The sequence below is a fragment of the Phocoena phocoena genome, chromosome 13 (genome assembly GCF_963924675.1).
Source record: "Phocoena phocoena chromosome 13, mPhoPho1.1, whole genome shotgun sequence".
Taxonomy (NCBI): domain Eukaryota; kingdom Metazoa; phylum Chordata; class Mammalia; order Artiodactyla; family Phocoenidae; genus Phocoena; species Phocoena phocoena.
Genome location: NC_089231.1, coordinates 11,101,285 through 11,126,346, shown reverse-complemented (window position 1 = coordinate 11,126,346; position 25,062 = coordinate 11,101,285). Strand labels below are relative to the sequence as shown.

Here is a 25,062-nt window from a genome sequence, read left to right as displayed (position 1 = left end):
GGTTGCCTTTGAAATCCTACCAGCTTTAAGATAAAATATAATCAGCATGTTTCAGCAAAACTCACGCTTTGATGTGTAGCATAAACTAATATTAAAGGAACTTTCAAATTCTGTTTAATTGGGATGATGAAAATTCCTCTGGAAGAAAAGGTAAACGTTGTAAAAGCTGTGCTAAACGGTTAAGGGCTTAGGCTTTTTTAAGGAGAAATACAGCATGTTAAGCTCGATTGGGCCGCTTCCCACATTACACAGCGGGGCTTAAGTACCTTGAAGTTGTAAGAATTAAGTGTTCGGTCTACTCACCCATACTCTCAGTGTCCTGTGATGTTTACTGACATGGTGTAATCAGTTGGTACAGCTTATTTCTGAGGTTCACAAAAGTAAATTCAAATATGAATTTTGAAAAGGACATGATTTGATTTTCAGAGCCCTTTTTAGGTTGGGTTCATATTAGTACACCTGACACCACCACCTGCCCCCTCTCCTCACACAGCTCAGTCAGGAAGATGGTATTTATCATCTGTCCTGGCTCACAAAACAGCCGAGCACACCAACATGCTTTCAAGTGTTACATTCTCTATTCCTAGGTTATCCAGAAAATCAGTGCTGTCGATAAAGATGAGCCATCCAATGGACACCAGTTTTATTTCAGCTTAACAGCGGATGCAACGAATAACCACAACTTCTCACTGAAAGATAACAAAGGTAAGGTATCATTTTTTTCGTCAGAGGAGGCAACAGGTAGAAGCTTTCTAAGCAAGTACTTTTTCTCACTCAGGAATGCTGATTATGTAATTTTTTTTTCTTCATACCAGCGAGGACATTAATTTAAAGGGCAGTGAGCCCCTTAAGTAATTTTTATCTATGGATTTGCTGTCATGAAGAAGAAACTGCTACTTACATCATTTTAGGCCTAAATCCAAAGAAGGTGGGAAGCCAGATCCATCTCTCTCTGTCTTTTCTTCTAGACATTTGCTTCCTTACTTGTATACCAAGCTCTTCATCCAGAGTATCTATGGATGGTTGAGGACCAGCTAAATGCCTTAACAAGGATTATACTACCTAGGCATAACCTGAGAGGTTAGGAAAATATGACTTAATATTTCAATGCCAACATCAGTTATCGTTTTATTTTTAACATAAAAAGAAAAGTAATCCATGCAAATAACAAATATACTCTTTATGCCAAGAAATATAAAATTACAAAAGAAGAATTCCCTATCATCCCAAATCCCGTTTCTCTGCTTCAAAGATAAACACTCTTAATCAGTTTTATAAATGTCATTATAGAAACATTATTACAAATATCTATAGGTAGATTCTGGTTTTGCTCAATTATATAAGCATATATATATACTTCTAGACATAGAGACAGTATATAGATAATTGTAAAAACTTTCAAAGGAAGCATGAGAACTTGCTATCTATTGTCTAATTTTGAATACATTTCTTTCTCTCTCTCTCTCTCTCTCTCTCTCTCTCTCTCTCTCTCTGTATAGAGAAAGGAGTATACCCCAACAATATAGGAAATGTAATTCTTCAAGTTTGAATGTGTTACTCAGCTTTCAGATAAACACAATGTAGAAATAAATTTGTTAGTTAAGTCTGGCTTATCTAAAAATACTTGCTTTCAGGAGATGGACGTTATAAGTGCTTTTGCCTGAAGTCACCACTTATTTTACTGCAGGAAATTCAACTTTGGCCTCAGAAATTCAATCTGAAAATAATACATGTTTTTGATCCCACTCTCTGCTAAATGAGGATACTGTCTTTTTCCTGTAGTAACATAAAAGGAAGCACATTCTCTGTGTGGGTAATCCCAAACTCTCTGACTTAACCATAGTTGGAAAGGACAATCCTCAGTATTTGCATTCATCCAGCACAAATGCAGAGAGGGGAGTTTATGATTTTCCCAAGAAGGGCCTGAACGTTTCCCCCATTTGTTACCATCCAGTACCACCATGATTGTAGGAGGGCACAGGCACTAAAATGGCTGGATTTCCAGGACATTGACACAGCCACACAGTTGAAAGATTTCCCCAAGGGCAAGCCTAGAGCTCCCTCATCTGTGGGAATCTTGGAGGAAAACATAAGAAATAGGAAGAAAGAACGTCAGTTCATCCATTGACTTCCATTTTAGGAAGCACATACAGAACATGATGAATTTTATGATCTCTTTTGTGAACATTATGTTCCTCAACATGGGAACATTGCTGTAAATTTAAAAATCATATACATCAGATATTGGGCATTTTAGCATGTGCTCCTCAACGTGTCGTGTGTGTGTGTGTGTGTGAGATTTGATGTCAGGCATGTTAGGTTACAAATCAAGAACTCTGAAAAAACTTTGTGTATCAAATCATAAATATGTATAACATCTGAATGGTTGTAAGGCAAAGACTAGGGGTGTGTCAAGGGTACAGAAACATACTCAAGACAATATGCTTCAACAACTGCATGTGTAGTTTTTTAACGAACACTCTTGAATTCATACATTTTAAAATAAAAGATTTGTTTACATAAAAACCTACCAGCTGGAATCTGAAAACCAAACACTTTTCTTCCTACTACATTTTATAATTCCAGTCTCATGTGCGCTTGCTGTTCTGTGCTGTTCGAGACAGAACAGATTTCAGCTTGCTCTTTCATTATTGTTCATTCTTTCATGTCACTGGATAAAGCACACTGGGTAAAACTATGGTCCTGGTGTTCCTTCTTTTCCATTATATTTTCATTAATTGCTCTAAATTTTAAAATCACATAAATTCCATTATTAATTAATTAAGTTAACTGAACAATTGTTAGCAGATTAAAAATCTATTTCTGATATAGAAATCACAGTTGTGTCATACAGACTTACTGATCACCGTTAAGTTTCATAATTACCATAATAGGTTAGATGAAACAGAATATTGAATGTATTATAAATTAAACACTAATGACCTATTTTATCACTGACAAAATGTTTATATACATGGTGTTTTGGTAACCCTATGTACCAGTATGGATTTTTAAAAATTACACAATAATTCCTCTTTTGAATATCTATGCATATTCATTTTAATTAAAACTAGAGTGGCTTATTTTACTTACTTCTATATTGGGCTTGGAACTTGTCCAAGAAAAGATGGATTGGAAATTTCACCTATGCTATCTGATGATGATACTTAACCTGTTAATTTTTATTATCTTCTTTATAAGCATATGGTTTGAAATGTTAAGATTAGTAAAAAGGTATATGTGATTTTTACAAAGTTGCAGGTAATGTAATAAATGATGTATAAACATTTTCCCGTTCAGTTTTACTTTATAACTGTTTCTTTGGATATAACCATATAGCATGACATAAACGTATTAAAATGTATTCACACGAACCGATATTTGGAAATACAGCTCCCTGTCAAAAGAAGCTAAGGAGAGTGACTTAAGTCAGATAAAGTTTTTTTTAATTTATTTAGTTATTTTTTTAACATCTTCATTGGAGTATAATTGCTTTACAATGGTGTGTTAGTTTCTGCTGTATAACAAACTGCATCAGCTATACATATACATATATCCCCATATCTCCTCCCTCTTGCATCTCCCTATCCCACCCTCCCTATCCCACCCCTCTAGGTGGTCACACAGCACCAAGCTGATCTCCCTGTGCTATGCGGCTGCTTCCCACTAGCTATCTATTTTACGTTTGGTCATGTATATATGTACATGCCACTCTCACTTCGTCCCAGCTTACCCTTCTCCCTCCCTGTGTCCTCAAGTCCACCTCTACGTCTGTGTCTTTATTTCCTGTCCTGGCTAGGTTCTTCACAACCATTTTGTTTTTAGATTCCATATATATGTGTTAGTATACAGTATTTGTTTTTCTCTTTCTGACTTACTTCACTCTGCATGCCAGTCTCTAGGTCCATCCACCTCACTACAAATAACTCAATTTCGTTTCTTTTTATGGCTGAGTAATATTCCATTGTATATATGTGCCACATCTTCTTTATCCATTCATCTGTCAGTGGACACTTAGGTTTCTTCTATGTCCTGGCTATTGTAAATAGTGCTGCAATGAACATTTTGGTACATGACTCTTTTTAAATTCTGGTTTCCTCAGGGTATATGCCCAGTAGTGGGACTGCAGGGTCGTATGGTAGTTCTAGTTTTATTTTTTAAGGAACCTCCATGCTGTTCTCCACAGTGGCTGTATCAATTTACATTCCCACCAACAGTGCAAGAGGGTTCCCTTTTCTCCACACCCTCTCCAGCATTGTTCGTTTGTAGATTTTTTTATGATGGCCATTCTGACCAGTGTAATACCTCATTGTAGTTTTGATTTGCATTTCTCTAATGATTAATGTTGAGCATTCTGTCATGTGTTTGTTGGCAATCTGTATATCTTCTTTGGAGAAATGTCTATTTAGGTCTTTGGCCCATTTTTGGATTGGGTTGTTTTTTGATACTGAGCTGCATCAGCTGCTCGTAAATTTTGGAGATTAATCCTTTGTCCGTTGCTTCATTTGCAAATATTTTCTCCCATTCTGAGAGTTGTCTTTTCATCTTGTTTATGGTTTCCTTTGCTGTGCAAAAGCTTTGAAGCTTCATTAGGTCCCATTTGTTTATTTTTGTTTTTATTTCCATTTCTCTAGGAGGTGGGTCAGGAAGGATCTTGCTGTGATTTATGTCATAGAGGGTTCTGCCTATGTTTTCCTCTAAGAGTTTGATAGTTTCTGGCCTTACATTTAGGTCCTTAAAAGTTTGGTGGGACAGAGTCCATCAGAAATCTTGTGTTCCATGCATTTGCTTTCTTTATTCTAGACAACACAGCCTCAATTCTCACCAGGAGAAATGGCTTCCGGAGACAGGAGCAATCTGTTTATTATCTGCCAGTCTTCATCGTGGACAGTGGATCACCTTCACTTAGCAGCACCAACACCCTCACCATCCGTGTCTGTGACTGTGATGCAGATGGGGTAGCCCAGACCTGCAACGCCGAGGCCTACGTCCTCCCTGCTGGCCTCAGCACGGGAGCCCTGATCGCAATACTGGCCTGTGTCCTGACATTACTGGGTAGGTACTGTTTGCAATGCTTGCTCTGTAAGAGCAGTCACACCACCATAGGTCAGAACTTTTTTCTTTTCCTCTTCATACCTTTTGAGAACACATGCAGATATTCTAATCCATGGTATTTGGGTCACAGAGCAATCTATGATCACTGGCCACACTTTCCAGTGATAACTCAGAAAAATTATCAATTTCATGTTTTTTAAAAAGTGAAGATAAATGGCTTATGTTTAAAATTGAATTTTTTCAAGATCTTTAAAACATTTACTATATCTCCCAGCTGTTTGCTTTAGAATTCCGGGAACTGTATTAGAGTAAAGAGAATTTTTTCTATGTTGCTTTGATAATATGCTTATTTTAGAAATAATGGCCCTGGGTGGAATCTATGATATTTAATTCCTTAAGACATGAACACTCTTTATATTAGTCTCTATTCTTGCCTGTGTGTTTGAAATACATAATGAAAAAAGACCAGTGAATATGGGGGCTTAAAAAAAAAGAAATGATGGCTTTACATCCTACCTCTCTTAAGATTTAAGGTGGGTTTTATAATTATTTGCGAATCTTAAAAGGTTTGAAACTTCAGCAGTGCAAAATTTCCCAAGAAGAATTTACATTTAATCGTACTTTTCCGTGATTACTTTGTTATGTGGTTAGGTTAGATTTATAACTCATTAGAATTGCAGTTTTATAAGAGATTATGCAGCATCCTTTTAAAAATTGGGAGGTATCCAACATGGGCATTGGGTAATGGGTTTATTCCTTTACATTCTGTGAGGGCAAAGTGTACCTTCCTACAGCAAGGACAGTAAGCATTTAATTTTGCATCTGAGCCTGTACTCTGTGTTTTCTTGGGGTTTAATATAATTTGTAAATTCACTTATATTTTTGTAAATGCAAAATTTAGCAATGGGAGCCATAATTGTATAATGTTTAAAAACAAGATTTATGGAGTTCGATAAAACCTAGCTTTTATGACTGCCTCCAATATGTACTAGCTCTTCACCAGGAAAACATTACTTCTTCTAAGGCTAGCTTCTTAATCTCAAAGGGGAAAAGAATAGAACTAGACTCATAAGGTTGTTGTGAAAATTAAATGAGATAATTCATGTGCCAACCATCTAGTGAACATTGAGTAAATTTTAAGCATTATCAATGAAGCAAGTTCTCAACGTATTAACCAAGCTAAAACATACTCACTAATACACTGTGTAAATGATCTCATAAAAATGGAAGTTATTATCTTCTATAACTTCAGCTAACCAAATATATCTAGAAGGAAATAAACTTTTTCTCATATAGCTTCACATAGATTGCCAAAACTTTTAGAAATTCATTAGAAATGGCAAATAATTCCCAATTAAAGTCTAATTAGAGTATAAGGGACTAAGTTGAAAAATATGGAACCATTGCAAAGTGCTTATTATTTCTCTATCAGGTTTCAAAAAATATTAAGAGGTAAGTTGTGTATTTTATAGTAGCTGGATAACCTAGATGAGAAGATAAAGATTTTCCTTTGTGGTGTTTTTCTGTTTGTTTTTTAATTTTATTGGTATATAGTTGTGTTAGTTTCAGGTGTATAGCAAGGTGAATCTGTTTTATTATATATATATATTTTTTTTTTTTTCATTTTTTGATTCTTTTCCCATAAAGGTTATTACAGAATATAGAGTTCCCTGTGCTGCTCTGATCTTTATGATTTGTTTCCTTCTACTAACTTTAGATTTTGATTGTTCTTTCTCTAGTTGCTTTAGGTGTAAGGTTAGGTTTGAGATTTTTCTTGTTTCCTGAGGGTAAGATTTTATTGCTATAAACTTCCCTCTTAGTACTGCTTTTGCTGTGTCCCATAAGTTTTAGATCGTCATGTTTTCGTTGTCATTTCTCTCTAGGTATTTTTTTTATTTCCTGATTTCTTCAATGATCCATTGGTTGTTTAGTGACATATTATTTAGCCTCCACATGTTTGTGTGTTTTAGGGTTTTTTTCCCTGTAACTTTATAATCTCATAGTATTGTTGTTTGAAAAGATGCTTGATATGATTTCAGTTTTTTTCAATTTACTGAGGCTTGATTTGTGGCCCAAGATGTGGTCCATCTTGAGAAGAAAGTGTATTCTGCTGCTTTTCGATGGAATGTCCTATAAATATCAATTAGGTCCATCTGGTCTAATGTGTCATTTAAGGCCTGTGTTTCCTTACTGATTTTCTGTCTGAACGATCTGTCCATTGGTGTAAGTGGGGTATTAAAGTCCCCCACCATTATTGTGTTCCTGTCGGTTTCCCCTTTTATGGCTGTCAGAATTTGCCTTGTATATTGAGGTGCTCCTATGTTGGGTGCATATATATTTACAGTTGTTATATCTTCATCTAGGATTGATCCCTTGATCGTTATGTAGTGTCCTTCCTTGTCTCTTGTAACAGTCTTTAAAGTCTATTTTGTCTGAGTATTGCTATACTAGCTTTCTTTTGATTTCCATTTGCATGAAATGCCTTTTTCCATACCCTCATTTTCAGTATGTATGTGTTCCTAGATGTGAAGTGGGTCTCTTGTAGACAGCATATATACAGATCTTATTTTTCTATCCATTCTACCAGTCTGTCTTTTGGTTGGAATATTTAATCCATTTACATTTAAGGTAATTCTTGATATGTACTTATTGCCATGTGTTAATTGTTTTGGAATTGTTTTTTTAGGTCTTTTTTGTTTCATTCTTTTGTTCTCTTTTGTGATTTGATGACTATCTTTAGCGTTGTGTTTGGATTCCTTTTTCTTTTTTGTGTGTATCTTGTTTTTTGGTTTGCAGTTCATATGAGGTTTTGATATAGCTATATATATATATGTATGTGTGTGTGTATATATATATATATATATATAGAGAGAGAGAGAGAGAGAGAGAGAGAGAGAGGAGGTTTCAAGTTTCTGGTCTCTTAATTTCAAATGCATTTCCCATTTCCTGTATTTGTACCCTCCTCTTCTCATGGTTGCTGGTCTTGATATCATATTTGTGTGTAGATGATTTCCTACTGTATGTTTGCCTTTAGTGGTGAGCTTTCCCATTTGTGATGTTCTTGTTTCTAGTTGTGGACACATTTTTTTTTTCTTTCCTGACTAGAGAAGTTCCTTTAGTGTTTGTTGTAAAGCTGGTTTGGTGGTGCTGAATTCTCTTAGCTTTTGCTTGTCTGTAAAAATTTTGATTTCTCTGTTGCATCTGAATGAGAGCCTTGCTGGGTATATAGTATTCTTCGTTGTAGGTTTTTCCCTTTCATCACTTTAAATATATCATGCCACTCCCTTCTGGCCTGCAGAGTTTCTGCTGAGAAATCAGCTGATAACCTTATAGGGATTCCTTTGTATGTTGCTTTTCCCTTGCTGCTTTTAATATTTTTTCTTTGTATTTAATTTTTGTCAGTTTGATTAATGTGTGTCTTGGCATGTTACTCCTTGGATTTATCCCATGTGGGACTCTCTGTGCTTCCTGAACTTGAGTGTTTCCTTTCTCATATTAGGGAAGTTTTCAGCTATAATCTCTTCAAATATTTTCTCAGGCCCTTTCTCTTCTACTTCTGGGATCTCTATAATGTGAATGTTGGTGTGTTTAATGTTGTTTTAATGTTTTATGTGTTTGTGGTCTCCTTTTCGCAGGCTGCAGGTTTGTATTAATAGTTCCTTTTACTTCTGGGGTCTGCCCCCTGGTGGGTGAGGATGGTCCAGGGACTTGTGCAGACTTCCTAGGGGGAGGGACTGGTACCAGCCCTATGTCCAAAAGGACATAGGTAGATGATGTGTGGATGACTCCTTCTGAACTTGACTAGCTTATCACAGACAGTTTAGATTATACCTGATTTCAAAGGAGTAAAGATAAAATTCTATTACCTAGAATTTAATCACGCACAGCAGTTAACTTTTTTGTTTTTAAAGGGTGTCCCTCTAATGAAGCCTACTTCATTTTAGAAAATACTTTCATCTGTGACTTAGGCATTCCTTGCAATTTATATTTCTTGGTGATTCTAATTCATTTAAAATAATTACGTAGCTGTTACTGAAAGTAAGTGAAATAGTTGTATTAGACTTCATTCTTGCATGTGATAGATATGAGTGTGTGTGTACATACATACATATATTTCAGGGTAAAGTCATAGGTTTGGGGGATTTTAAGTATGACTACTCTTTTTGTTAAATTTGAGCATTTTCCTTATAGAGACACTAGTTGAGGAACGCCTCTTGCATTTCTAAAAATCAAATGTTTATGTTCCATAGTTTATTCATTTTTTAAAAGTTTCTACAAGAACAAGTCAAAACAGAGCCTATTGTACTGAAATACAGTTTGGAACCCAATGCTTCTGTCTACAGCTTCCTTTTCCCAGTAAGGATTCTGCCTAGTAATCTGTATGTTCAAATATTAGCATTTCAGTTCAGAAAGAGTATCTTGCCACCTGATTAACTTTTTAGAGCAGATGACCAGGACCTTTTACTCTTTTGGTCTGTCTCTTCTGTTATAGGCTCTGGGTTTTTATGACAGGTGCCAGAGCCAGTACTCAGGGGTGCAGATGGGATGCACAGCCTGGTATGAACCTGACTTCTGATGCACAAATGACTCATTTTTTACAACACCTCCTTTCTAGACACTAGGCACCAGTGTTTGTAACCCATTCCTTTTCAGGGTTCTGAACAAATATTGTTAGAAAAAAGCAAGGTGAAGAGGGGAGAAGAATTTGAGGATCAAGTTCAATTTAAGAGTGGAACTGGGGACACATCTGCACTTTAGACGCCTAAAAAAAGCATGCTTCACTACATGCCAAGTTTGTGTTCCACTGATGTGATAAATTAAAGCTACTTGTAACATAGAAAGGGGTGTACTGAAGGTTTCAGAATATTACTGGGAGGCATCACAGAAATCATTTCCAGCCCTTTGCAGAGGAGGAAAAGGAGGTATAATTTAGTGGCTGTTAAGTCATCAGATTCTAGGTCTCCTTTTCTCAATCACTGCTTTTGGATTAAACTAAAAGAAATACACCTTGCAAGTACTTTTTTAAAAGCTGTTCACATGTAGTTCTTTTTTTTCTCAAGATTTGAAGTGAAATTGGATTTGTCAGTCTTCACCTGTATTTGTATTCTTCTAACTTTATGGGTGAATTCTTTTCTGATTTCTGTCTCCTCACTCTTGCTGTCATCCTCTATAATTTATTTGCACCTGAATTCTCTGAGATGATCCAAAAATCAGAACATGAGCTTTCCTTTATTTACACTGAGTACACTTGAACGGGAGATGTTATTTTCATATTCAAAGTTCATGATAAAATTATCAAGCAGATGCCGCAATTATTTTTCATGTAGAAAGATGTCCTCAATATGTGGCAAGATAGTTTAGTAATCTAAGGCTTGAATAACTATTTTACTCCAACAAAAATTTCATTATGCATTTTCACATAATTTTTAAAAATTTTTTAAATTTATTTTTTTAGCCATGCCTCACAACATATGGGATCTTAGTTCCCTGGCCAGGGACCGAACCCATGTCTCCTGCATTGGAAGCATCGAGTCATAACCACTGGACCACCAGGGAAGTCCTGTCATAGTAAAATTTGTAATTGTTGATATACCCAGTTTTTTTCCTACCAGGCTGAAAGCACTTAATTACTTCAGTGGTTTTTCCAGAAATAACTGGAAAGTATTTCAGTTGTTTTGTTTTAATGTATGGTGTCAGTGTTAAATATTGCACATCTATTCAGAGAATATTACAGCTAGTTTCTTTCTTTTAGTCTGTACAGAGGAGTTTTTTCCTGTTCACTAAAACTGCCACTGAATTGACTATATATTAAGTTTTGTTCTTTCCCTATTTCAACCTTAAGTCCAAGTAATTGAAGTCCTATAACATCCCCTCTAGCTCTTCAGACACAGTGGGGATTAATTAGACTGGCCCACCTCCAGGTTTGAGAAGGCATTTGTGGAAACCACTGTCTACTACATGGAATTCAAGCTTTTCCAGTTCCAGTGTGTCCAGGGTAGCCAGCTGGATGTTTAGCTGTCATGCATCTTTTCCCTTTTCTTCCCTGATCTACCAAGACCTAAACGGTATTTGCTCTGCTCTTAACTGTGGAGACCATTCATGATTTGGTTCAACAGGAAACTAGTTTCCTGGTTTTGTAAGTGATAGTGTTACTTAAGCAAAAAATGTTAAATTGCAGAGAAAAAAATGAGGGCAATATGTAAAAGATAAATCCCCATCGTAATCTGTAAGGAAAGAACATTTGACATAGCAGTCCTAGTGGTAATAACAGGCAGACTATAGTTGCTAATTTATTATAGCAGATGTGTTTCTTTTATTCTAAACAATGAATTACACTGAACAAGTTCATACTAAGTGCTTTACAAGTGTTGCCTAATTTAATTCTCATATTTCCTAAGCAGGTATTATTAAGTATTGTTATTGCTATTCCTACGTTTTGTATGAGAGAACTGTATATTAGCGGAGACATGTACAATGTTATAAGGTGTCAGACCCAGGACCCAAACACAGCCCAGACTGCCTTCTGGATGTCCTTTATAAGGTATTTTTCCCTACGTATTTTCTAATCTGAAAGACCTGTGTGTCTCTGGAAGCACCTGTAGATCTGTGGATATGGCAACTCCATCTTTGTTTCACATAGTGACTTTAGGACGTCTTTGGTGAACTCTGAGTGTCTAATTTAAAATGTCCTCCACTTACACAATTCTAAACATGTTCTCTCAAGGTTGGGAGTATGTTAAATATGAGATTATGCTTCATTACAACCAAGATATACCAATTGCCTTTGGGCATAAACTATTCATTGTACTTAGGTCAGTTTTTCTGTCTCACATGAGCCTTAAATGAAATCATTCTAACTCACATATTTAATGGAGAGGAATTTTGTGATACTTATTCTGGGAGAAGGAAGGATCAATTTCAGTTGTGATTAAACTTCTTCCTGTCTTGAGACATGAAAAACAGTATCTCATATATGCAGATGTTTTGCAAATCTCTGGTTTGGATCTTAAACAGCAGATCTAGATAGGTACAGTCATTGTTCTGGTGGACTGCTGACACGAGAAATCTGAAATTACCATACACTGAACAATCATCCTACATTCCTATCTCTTACCTTGATTTAGTGCCTACTTTAAGTGTTTTTTGGGTGTAATCAGTCAGCCTTCACTCTTCTGTCTGTTCCATCCTCCATAGCCAATCAGTCCCTAAGTGCTGTTCATTTTACTTTGGTTCTTGAATCTGTCTGTCTTTCTCTCCCTTGATGTTGCACCTGATTTTGTCCATGGTCCATCTTTCCGCCCCTGAATTATGGTAATTTCCCCAGTCTCTGTCAGCTCCAATCCAGGACCACAGAGGGAGTAAGCTTTTTAAAAGCAAATGTGATTGCAGCGTGCCCAGCCTAAAATAAGATTTCTGTGTCTTGCCATTGTCTACAGACTAGAGTCACCTTCTCTGTGTCTCGCCATTGTCTACAGACTAGAATCACGTTCTGTCTATGACCTAAATGCTCCCTCCCAGTTCAGCCTTTTCTCTCTCCACTCACAGTGTACTTTAAATTGCAGAGTTGCACTTTCTCAGACTCATCCTGCTTTGTTTTACCTCTTCTTATATGCTTTGCTCCTCCTTCCTGGAATACCTCTCCCCAGAATCCACAAATAGTAACTCTTTTTTTGTAGTCAAGACTTACTTCCTTTGCTTCTGAGTCCAAGCTGGGTACTGTTCCTAGGGGCTGCATAACACCTTGTATAAAAGAGTCTTAGAGCATCCTTCATGGGCTGTGGTTTGTCTCTTTGTCTATCTCCTCTGGTGGACTCCTGCTTTTGGAGGCAATGACCAAGCATTATTTCATCATTGTATACATAGCATCTCATAAAATGCTGATGTGAAATAGAGAAGGCATATGATACATGCATACTGAATGAATCCATGAATGTTTAGATGTACTCAGTAGTAGAGAAGAACGTTAGATTTTGTCATTTATCCATAAGTAGCGGACCTGAATTTTCCCATTTCATAACATTCTACAGTTTTAGGCCTTTTGAGATCCAGCCTATTTCTCTAATTTTCCTGGAAAATTGATATGGCACAGGTTAAAAGCATTTAGATTATATTTTCAGATTAATAGCCCTGGAGTTATACATGGGCTCAAGAAAAAAAGATAAGAATATATGATTTTTAGAGTCTAAAGATTATTGCAGTTGGATACTTTAAAATTCAGTTTAAATTTCAGTTAAAAATGCTATATTTGATATCTAATTTATCTCAATCATACACTTGAATTTTATTAATTACAAATCTTTATTCTTTGTGACTACAACTAATAGAGTGGGTTCATAAGTGCACATTCAAAGTTTGGCCCTCTGTTACTGGGGATCTGTCTGATTACACAGCACGTAAATCCAGACAAAATGATAAGTTGACTTCTCTCATCCTTTAAATCTTTTGCTTAGATGTCATTTCCAGTGACATCCATCTGTGATCACAGCGCGAATGCACTAGTACCCCTGTATTTTTCCTATCATTTCACTTTTTAAAACATAATTTCTTTGCTTGAAGCATTTCAGAAGTGTCACATATACTTATATGAAATCCAGATGTTCCTCACAGCCCACAAAGCAAGGCACATTCTGACACCTGCTCACCTCTTGATGGCATCAGGCTATCTGATCCTTCACTCTCCCAGTAGGAAGAGCCACAGGGCCTGTATTTCCATGAGATTCAAACATGCCCCCATGTCTCTGAAACCTTCTTTCTGCTTCCCTTCACCTGTTGGTCTCATGCTATTCTTTATGCCCCAGCTCAGTATTACCTTCAAAGAGGGAATGTCCTCAACCACTGATTAAATTAGGTGTTCCTCATGCCCGTGGGTCTTTATCATGAACCTGTGTTTCCTTTGTAGCACATATCACAATTAGTAAATGTTTACCTTGCTCAAATATAAAAGCACCTTGAGAGTAATGACCTTAATATCTTTTTAAAACCATTATATTTTCAAGGCCTAGCATAGGGCACCCAGGAGGACAAATATTTTGGGGAATCAGTGAATAGTACTTATCACACTCTACTGCTTATTTTACTACCTTTGTTACATATTTTAAGCCCCTCATGAATAGGCCTGGTATCTCTATTCTTCATTATTATACCACCCAATCAATGGAAGAGAGTAGATACCAAACACATTAACTAAATCAACTGAGGTTTATCAAAATCACACGTGTACGAATGGCAAAATGTATGTTTCTTTCTGTGCACCACTTATATGACTCAAATTTTAGCAAGACCACAAAGATAGGAACTGAACTGTGTAAGAATTTATTATAGAAATTTAGAAAAACAAAATTTTTAACAAAATCACAGTGCTTACTATGTGTAGCACTATTTAAGTACTATACAAATATAAACTCAATCTTTGTAAAGTTACTATGAGACATTTTCTTTGAAGTAAGTACTATTATTTCCATTTTGGAGAGGAGGAAACAGGCAGGGGGAAGTAGAAGTTATTTAAAAGCTAAGTTTACTTGCCCATTGATGTGGATAATTATAAAAAATTACTGAACTTGTAGCCTGATTGCGCTAGCAAGTTTTCATTTAGGTCAGTTTTCAGTTACACCTAATAAATTGTAGTATAATAATTTTCACCATTCAATATGTCATTTGGTAATAAAATCTCCTACTATAAGAGTAGTATACCTTAAGACCATATGCAGTTCAGTTTTCTAGTATTCCCAAATCTTCTGTTTAGATCAACTGTCCAAAAGAAATACATTGTGATTCACAAGTGTGAAACACATATGTAATTAAAATTTTTCAAGGAACCTCATTAGCAAAAACTTTTTAAAAAGTGAAATAAATGCTAATAATATATTTAATTTAATGTAGTATAAACTATCGTAATTTTAACATGTATCAATAAAATTATTAATATATTTTACTTAACAAATTAAGTCTTCAACATCACATGGACATTTTACACTTAGAGCACATCTCAATTCACATTTTAAATAGGAATAGCCACATTTCAAACGCTTGTTCACCGCTTGTGGCTCATGGCTACCATGTTGAATAGTGAAGATTTAGACAAGTATTTTATGACTAATAAGAAATTCTGAATGTTTATAAGTTTCTTGGTGAAGGCTGGCTTATCCTTCAAGTCTTACCTTAGTGTCATCTTGTCTGCATTCTCTGAGCATCCTGGCTGTACCTTCCAATACATATTTCCTTAGTGTATGTTATAATGCTATATAGTTGTATTATATAATAATTTTTTTCTTATATAAAATACTGAACTTAATGGCAAGAGCTATCTGCATATCTCCATAGTAGCTTGCCCGTACTTTGTCAATTTAACAAATATTTATTGAAATCTTAGTATCAGATACTGTTTTTTGTGCTCTAGATATATCTGTGCAGAATAAGATCACTGCCCTTATGGGGCTTACAGTTTTAGAAGGTCTGTGCTCAGTAAAAATACTGTTGAATTAAATGAAATTCAGGCACTAACCTTTTGGAAGAAGTCTATAAACAATGGGTTAATCTTAAGAAACTGATATTTCACAGGTTTACATATAGTCTTGCAAATGAAAACAAAAACCTTTTACAGATTTTTAAGGATGGGGAAAACTGGCCTGATGGTAGTATACATGACTGAGTGGTTTAAAATGAAGCCCAGACTCAGTATTTGAAATATGTTAATACATGAATGGAAGAAGTTATTCTTTAGTGTAAGTAGCGTCATTTAGAAGCCGGCAGCATTTTGTGGTGATCAGATTATATCTGCAGAATTCTATTTAGTTCTGGGTAAATAATTCTACCGTTAGCCACTGGGAAGTGCGTTAGGAAAGTAAGACTAAAATACTGCCAAGGTGGTTCAGTAGAAAGCATGTTCCAGGTTAACTGTCTGGATATGTATCTGACACACACCACAGTGAAGGTTAGAATAAAGGAGTTCACTAACTTATAGTATCAACTTCTAAATTTTTCTCCATCTTCTGTTCTGTTTTTCTCGGGTTTGGGAGACCTGGTGGTCTCCTGGTCTGCGTGCTTTGCACCCATGCGTGTCTGTACCTTCTTAAAACGAACTGCGTGACGACTTGAACTCTCTTTATCTGTGTAAATATAGCCTACACAGTGAGCTACTTGGATGCAGGGAACCTCGTTAGATTTTGTCAGCGCCCAGCACTTACTTCCTACATACTGGAATGCTTGGAGAATGTTGCATCAAACATTAGGAAACTGAATCCTAAAATCAGAAATTAGGTCAACATTATGCATTCTAACTTCTTTTCTCACATCTACTCTTCCCTACCTCCTTAGTCTAATCAGAATGATTTTTTTTCAGAAAAGACACCTGACCATATTGTGCCCTCCTTCACGCTAGTTGGCTCGTGGGCCGGCAGGGCCTGGCTGGTGCCTGTCTCCTGGCTTCCCTCCTGTTTCCTGCTTTGCTCTCCACCCACACATTGGCCTCACACCTTTGCTCACTGGTTGACTGTGCCGAGGATATTCTTCCGTATCACATCTCCACCCTCAGCCTTCGGTTACTCTGCCTTAAGGCGTCCTCTAACCTGTTTCCCCTAATACATAGCCTTAAAAGATCATACTTCCCTCTTTAGGAAGAATTCTCACTGTTCTGCTTTTACATACCGTTCTCTTGTGTGGTGAATATTTGTCCACCCCATTTAATTGTAACTTCCATGAGGAAATGTGTCACGTCTACTGCCGTGTGCACCATAGCATCACTATACCAAATGCACAAAATGGTTAGCACATCAGTGAATATAAATTCACAAACCAGCACGATTCAAGTACACATCTAGACTTCAACTAGACCTAAACCTTTCCTTCTGTCTCCACTCAGAAGTATATAGTCCATATGATAGAAAAGATGTATGATAAAACCTCTTAAAATATATAATCTTGTGCTTACTTAGGCAGAAAATATTCCTTTTAATACAGCAATTATCTCCATAACCTCTGAAGAACAGTTAATACTTGTTCCACGTAAAGGTTAAAATTTATTTTTTATAGCGTGCTCAAGCAGTTAGAAATTAATATTCTCCCAAGTCACTGAAATGTTAAATTGTCTGACCTTCTAAAACACTTCACATTTTTCGTCAGCTTCAGGCAAGAATGGAAAATAAGACAAACACCATAAGATATTAATATGCTTAATGGGCATTGGACCCATGGGCTGATGCACCCCTGGGTTCTCACATTTCACTTTTACTAAACACTATAATTGAGGGTCAAAAGGCAAGTGTATTATTGGTGGCGTGAAAATACACTTACAACAGAATGTAATAATTGTGAGATGTAGATATCTATGACAAGATCCGTTGTAATTATAAGAAGGAAAGAAAATTGAGAACTTGGAAACGTTTTGCATTCTTAGACACTGACTTAAATGAAAAGGGCATCTAATTCTTACCTAATTCTTCTCTTCTTCATACCCTCATTACTCTTGTGCCCATTCACTTCTTCCATCCGATTTTTGTACTCAATTGGACATTTGCTCCCCCTCAGTTTTGCCCTCCAATATGTGTAACAGATTTCTCATCTTCACCTACCTCCACCTGCCTACCCATCACGATTCTCCCTGCTACCTCTCCATTCCATGTCTTACTCGGTTTGATTTCTTAACGAGAAGTCTTTCTTGGTCCACCTTTCTGTTGCAATCACTTATTTCTGGGAGACTATGTAAAAAGTTTCAGAAACTAAAGTATATAAATCTAAAATTCTTTTATTCAGATTTCCTGATGTGTCTTCCTCCAAGCTAGCAATTGTCACCTGAGTGCTCGGCTTGTATCTCAGTTACCTTCTGTGGAAGGTCTAAGCCCACAGTGTGATAGAAAGTGCAAAAGCTTTGAAGACAGGAGTACACCTCACCCCGAGTTACTATCAATACACTGACCACAGACAGGTTGTTTCACATGTCTGAGACAACCATTGAATGGGACATTACCTACCCCAGAGAACGGCTGTGAAGGTCACAAGATACGTCCTGTGTACAGACCATCATTTTCCACCTTACTGCCTTCTCTCTCTCTCCAGTTTAATCTTTAGTGCACAAGCCCTGATGCATACTTCATACACCTTCTACTTTGCTTGTTACCTAACTTCGTTCATTGTTTTTCCTTGATCAAAGGAGAAACACAGTGTCTTCACTTGCTGTGTTCACGGAATTTTGAGTTAACATTCCTGGTGGGTCGGAGGATAACAATGAAAACATCTCTGCTGTACACCGGCAAGTGCCTGGCATTCTGTTTACTTCTACCGACATTACCCCCCAATCTCTTTTCCACCCTGTGAGCCCTGAACTTGGCTATAATCGTCACATATGGCTACAGTTCAAGTTACTTGCCCATGATCACACAGCTAATATTTGGAAAGACTGGACTTTTATCCAAGGCCTTCTTGACAGCAAAGCTAAATACCAGAATGTTAGCACAGAAACATATTAATCTTGTAAACATGTCTTTGTTGTAACATTCTAGCATGGAGCTTGAAAACTAAAAGGCTTCAGGGGTGGTAGAAATGCTAATTTTCAGAAGACCAAAAGAGACAGGGTTGGGAATACACTTAGCAGGGAGGGCAGACGCATGGCAGAATATTTATGGGAACAGACAGGAAATGAATGGTATTTCATTCATTTCAAAAGCATTGGCTTTTGAACTACGTCTCCTACTCTGATGAAGCCAGTTGATAACATTTAAATGTAGTAAATAATATCAAGAAAAGAGAATTAAGCACTTATGTGCCATGGCAACATGAGAAGGTGGCCAGAAAGTTCAGAAATGTATCTCAGTTTCTAAATTGTAGGCTGTGGATAAAGCTTATGGGGGAGCAATAGGCCAGGGTCAAATAGGAAAGGAAATAAAAAAGTGCCCCAGTAAACAATTGATTTCCCACTATTTCCAAAGATCTCCCGTAAAAATATCTTTGTCAGTCATATTCCTGTTGATGATAGAGAACAAATAGACACATACTTAAGAAAGCATATACTTTTCATTGATAATAAAATCATTTTGGTTAAATAAATCCTTAGAGTTTTGGTTTTTTAAAGCAGATTGAGTTGAAGGCTGAAATATGCTTCACCCCTAGTCATTACATTTAATTACTCTGAATTACCTTGATGTCTTAGTTTTATGTTTTTTTTCTCAAATTATTCTTAATGCCAAAGAAATACCTTAAAAGGTATTTTAAATATAAATATTTCAAAGTCCTTTTTAAAACTATGCTGAGAGTAACGTACCCCAAACAATAATCCACTTAGTGTATATTTTGGGCCTCCTAGACCTTGCAGGAAAAAAAATATTGGGATTAAAAATTATTAAAAAGATAACTTGTAGACAGATCATTAAAGATAATTCACTAACATATATTTTTGAATTCCAAAATTCAAGAATACTTTCTACTTCATTTTAACTTGATTCAACAGGCCATGAAATCTAATGTGTTCCCGATTCGGCAAGCATTCAGTCACTCATAGAGCAGAGTAGTCACCTTCTTATTAGTGTATAGTCAGCCAGCTCTATCTGTAGGGAATTGGTTCCAGGAACTCCGATATACCAAACTCCAAGGATGCTCAAGTCCTTTGTATAAAAGTGGCATAGTATTTGCATATAACCTATGCACATCCTCCCCTATGTTTTAAATCATCTCTAGGTTACTTATAATACCCAGTACAATGTAAATGCTATATAAATAGTTGTAAATTCAATGTAAATATTATATAAAATAGTAGCCTATGTAAAGCAAATCCAAGTTTTGCTTTCTGAAACTTCCTGGAATTAAAAAAAGAAAATAGTTTCAGCCCCGGAGTTGCTTGAATCTTTGGATGTGGAACCTGCAGATACAGAGGGAGAGCTGTCCTTATTAAAAGGCACAAAAGTATATTCAGTTTGTTTAGAGTAGCCAGTGTAGTTGTTCTCTGCTTTCCAGTGCAAACATGTGCTTTATCATTTATTAATTTTGATATAGGAAAGAAAATTCCTAATGTTAAAGGGATGATTGGCTACTGCTAAAAATCTCACAACCTGTACTCTCTCTCTAGGTATAATACATAAAAACCAAGCTCAGTGAAAGTGGGACTCTATTATAAAGAAGGTTTTAATGTTTGTGTATGGTCTGAACATGCTGGATTTTATTTAACAGCTGAGTTTCATAGACAAGTACTAGGCATTTCTCCAAAGAACCCAGCCAAATGCTATAATCCATTTCCTTCTGAAATTGCAGTTGTTAAATTAGACCCCCAAACATTTATGAATGTCACTTTGCCTTTCCAGCAATTAAGGAGTTCAAAAAAAAAATCCCTTGGTGTTTCATGGCTTTGAAATTATTTATCCTCCCCTGGTCCTTCCATTTGCTCTGTCAAATGCTTTGGGGGTTACGTTCAAGAGGGAGACATCAATTCTGAACAGGTGTGGAAAAGGGTTTCTTGATGTATAAAAAGTGTTCTATTTTAAAGGCGCTGTAGCAATTTTAGCACATTTACTGCTGTGAATTCCCATGGAAGTAGGCGGCCCATTCATTTCCCTTTAAAGGGCAGAAAAATCTGAAATCAACATCAGAGGCGTAATTTCGCCAGGGGGAGGGAGCGGCCGGCGAGTTTACTGAAACTTTCCCTTTGCTGTCTCCTTGTTTCAGTGTTGATCCTCCTGATCGTTACTATGAGAAGAAGGAAAAAAGAGCCCCTTATTTTCGACGAAGAGAGAGATATCAGAGAAAACATCGTTAGATACGATGACGAGGGTGGGGGGGAGGAAGACACAGAAGCCTTTGACATGGCCGCGCTCAGAAACCTCAACGTCCTCAGAGACACCAAGACCCGGAGAGATGTGACTCCAGAAATTCAGTTCTTGAGTCGACCGACTTTTAAAAGCATCCCAGATAATGTCATTTTCCGGGAATTTATTTGGGAAAGACTGAAGGAAGCCGACATTGACCCCTGCGCCCCGCCTTACGATTCCTTGCAGACATACGCCTTCGAAGGAAATGGCTCGGTGGCTGAATCGCTCAGCTCGCTAGATTCCATCAGCTCAAACTCTGATCAGAATTACGACTACCTTAGTGACTGGGGACCGCGTTTTAAACGACTCGCAGACATGTACGGAACTGGCCCGGAGAGTCTGTACTCATAGCCCTGGAACGGTAGTTTGAAATGTACTGAAGAAAAAGTATAAAAGCAAAGAACAAAACAAAACACCACTACATACAGAAAACAAGAACTCCACTTGCTAGAGGAAATGGTTGTAAATCTCTCTCCATTTTTAACCGTTTAGGGTTCTGCCTTGGTGAAGCATATCTTCATTAGACTTATCCAAGGGACTGCACTGACCACAGACTGAGCATTTGAAGGCTTTTTGATAAAAAGAAATGCTCAGTGGTTTGTGAATAGATAGCAACTCTCAGATACCTGCAAAGGCACCTAACCTCTGTAAGTAGTGCCCTGTGTTGTCAGTGTTGCCAGGGTGTCCTGTACATACCTTCACGGTACTGGCAGGGAGGGGAATAAAACATGATATGCCAGGATTGAAAAGTCCTGGAGCTTCTTGCATATCAAAACTTGGGACAAATTTAATTCACAGTGATGCTTTCAGCTTGCTAGATTAGAGCATCCAGCAGAATTTTATTGCCGTCAGTTAGCAAATACCTTTTATTTAGCAATATAAATATTCTTAGAAAATCCTCCCCAATCCTCCAATACAAGCCAATAAAATTTGGTTTAAGGCAACATAAACCATTGTTCAGCAAATAAATTCTGAAATGTTCCAAATAAGCAAAAGGTAAATCATTCTTAAAGTTGGCAGTCGTTTTGAGATGCTTGTGTAGGTATGAAGAAAAGTTGCTGTCTATTCGTTGATTTTTTTATTATCTCTTCTGATTTGTACAGGAGACTATGTTTTCTTTTTTATTTGACACATGGTGTTACATTTATTTTGGACCTCCAATCTCCACTCAGTTCAGGTCCATCTTCCTGCCTCAGAATATTAAGCTCATCAGAACGTGCTGATTTTTCTCCAGTCCGAGCTACATGGAGAAAATGAAGCATGGAAATGGAAAAAAAAAAAATAGTAGAGCAATTGAGGCCTGTTGCTGTTCACGTCTCAGAGAGGGACACAGCTACAAGGACGTATAAGTTGTTTGTCTGAGCCATTAAAATTTACAAAACATCGAAAGAAAGTATTTGTACTATAGAAGGAAGATTTCAGAGAGAATTGAGATTTTCTTTGATGCAAGATTGATTTTTCAAGGTCACAAATTCTATATGCTCCAAAGACTTTCAAGAATGTTTTTCCCTCACCCTCTATCGCTGTAAAAATATTGAGTAAAGGACAGATTTTTTGAATATATCTTAAACAATGTAATGTTATAAATTTCAAAACCCACCATTAAATTCTGATGCAAATATGTTCCTCAAGAATTAACCAAGCACCGTCTACTTTCTATACCTGTTTAGATGTGCCAAAGTGAGGAGAAAAATTAAGTGATCACATGTGTTTGAGAAAGAAGAATTTTATGACTAAAATAATATTTCTACCTAACATTATTTTCTAGATTAATACTAGTTTAATGTGAATATATTCACATAAGAATGAATTTAGTTTTTTCTTTCTTTTCTCCTTTTAAAAAAGGGTTTATTGTTGGGTTCCTAATACATCTACAGATAGTGGACACTGTATAGGAAACTGTGTTTCTAAAAGTGCTGCTTTCTGAAAGACGAACACTGGAACAAGAATATCAATCTTTTGATTACATGAGGAGAAACTGTAGGATTCTGTAAAATTGCAGCCCATCTTTAGAAATGAAGTATGTGAAAGTGGCCTTCAGCTCCATCAAAATAAATAGTTCAATCAATATGGTTATCTGCAAACAGTCCTTTCATTTGAATAAAGTTTTATAGACGTTGTTTCATGACTAGATGCTTCTTGCTGTATTAATATACATATGAAAAATCAATTTTATAATGGTAAATGATACTGTTCATGACTTTTAGTCACATGTGTAAGTTTTTCAAATTAAAAAAGTAAAGCATAGTACACTTACCCAGTTTCATAAAATCAGAGTGTGGTGCAGGAATTATATAGGTGTTACATCAGCAAGCTAATGAGAATAGTTTTTTAATAAGCCCCTTGTTGTCTGCAAGAAGATAAAATAGTACTTTTAGATTATGATATCAAAACTGCTGATTGTTGCATAAATGTAAGTTTGAATGTATTTTAGAAAAGGAACATCACATCATTCACCTTGCTCTCTCTCCTTTTAAATATATATTATATATATACATATTTTTTTAATTTCGTTTTTGCCAGCAATAGATTGGGGGAAAAAGTTCAGATTTAAGTAAAGATTTGAAATTCTTGCATATATTCAATTGCTATTTTATGTGTGGAAAATGATAACAATACAATATTGAACTTGATTCAATGGTATTTAAAAGAAATCTTGAGATGGCTGGAAGAATGTCCCTAATAGAGATGGAATTTCTATGAAGTACTCTAGCTAAGCTTATTTGTAATGGTGGTGAATTTGTTATTTTAGTTTTCTTTTTCCCTTTTGAAATCTAAGGCTGTATATGTTTATCTGACATGATACTTGAGAGATAGGCTCTCTCCTTTAAACCCAGAGACTAAAACAGTTGATCAACAAAAATCAATGTTAAAGCTTGTTACAAGATCCTCCAAAAGCATTTAAATAAATACCTATTATCTAGTCACTAAAATTCCGTGGTGGACTGGAGCCAGCTCAAACCAACTCCTAAGTACCAATTATGCATATGTCTTTCCACCTCTGCTTCTAGTGATATCATTTCGGTAGGTCAGCCTTGGTGGTAATATTTAGACCACCATGGAAATCACCAAACACTACGTTCCCCACCCCTCCGCCATAGAACTAGTTGTGAAATGTTTACCAACACTTTGCTGCTTAATTATAAAAGGAAACCTGATGGTTGTAAATATACTGTGAGTGAATAGAATATCAAATAATGATGACATGAAAGGACTTTACGTCCTGTGCTACTACTAAATACAGACTCATGTGGTAGTGATTTCCTGGTATCAGATCCTTGGAGCTACAGGGAGAAAGGGAGGGGACCCACTTCGTTATGGAAAGCAATGGCTTAATAATTCCCAGTGCAGACAACAGTTTGGGAAGTCAGTAAGTTTACATATTTTCCATTTGTCCCTATGGGAGCACCACTGGAAACTCAAGGTATACATTAGGTAATGCATTTTTGGACAATTTAATTTCTTAAAAAAATATGTGCATTTCACTTGTTACTGTCCAGGTCAAGGAAATAGGCCCAGACCTCTATTCTGGATTGTTATCCTTGCATAATTTTAAGTCAGCGTAAAGAATATGACAACTAAGTCTTAAAAGAAAGTGGACTTTTGCAGATCAAGCCTAAATTATAATTCTGGATTCACAAAACAATCTCTACGCTAAAGCGATATTCCAAAGTCAGCTGTACACCAAAATTAGGAAGCAGACAAGAGGAAAAGATGCTACGTGGAGGCCACGAGTAGATCTTTGTACAAGCAATGGCCGAGATGAAGGTGGTCAACTTCCTCCCTTGACAGGAAGCACAGCTGAGGCTGACTGCAGTTGCGGTTAGATAACTACTAGACACAGATAAGAAATAATAATGTTTTGGTAATGATAGCTGCCTTTTCACTCTGCCCTCTGAGAATGTTTTAAATTACTTTAACTTCTTGCACAATTACATTTACTACACTGGATGATGAGCAGTCTTTGGCAATTCTCATGTAAACGGTGGTTATACAAGGGAGGAGTGGTATTTGTGGTACGGCCCACAGGCCCAAAGAAATTTACATGCAGACAGACTGTTAGCATTATATTCAAATGTAAAATCTAGAAGAGCTTAAAATAAAGTTAGATATATTGCAAGAGGCAAAAATCACCTTGTTTAATTAAATATTTCAAAGACGTTAAGCACTTACAAATATTAATCATAATATTTTCCATGTTATTTTGACATCTATTGAC

At 36.4% G+C, this 25,062-nt stretch overlaps 1 protein-coding gene across 2 annotated transcripts in view; it reads left to right on the top strand.

Annotated features, from left to right (window-relative positions):
• The window catches only part of CDH7 (cadherin 7), a 121,907-nt gene extending 100,674 nt beyond the window's left edge, over positions 1-21,233 (top strand). Inside the window, exons 9-11 of one of the 2 annotated variants that reach the window (XM_065889895.1) lie at positions 588-705; positions 4,804-5,055; positions 20,701-21,233. In XM_065889895.1, the coding sequence (XP_065745967.1) occupies positions 588-705; positions 4,804-5,055; positions 20,701-21,194 (864 nt within the window). In that variant the 3' untranslated portion in view covers positions 21,195-21,233. Of the gene's footprint in view, positions 1-587; positions 706-4,803; positions 5,461-20,700 lie in introns of those variants that run through there. The other variant, XM_065889896.1, reaches the window with a different exon arrangement.
• The last annotated feature ends 3,829 nt before the right edge of the window (positions 21,234-25,062 follow it).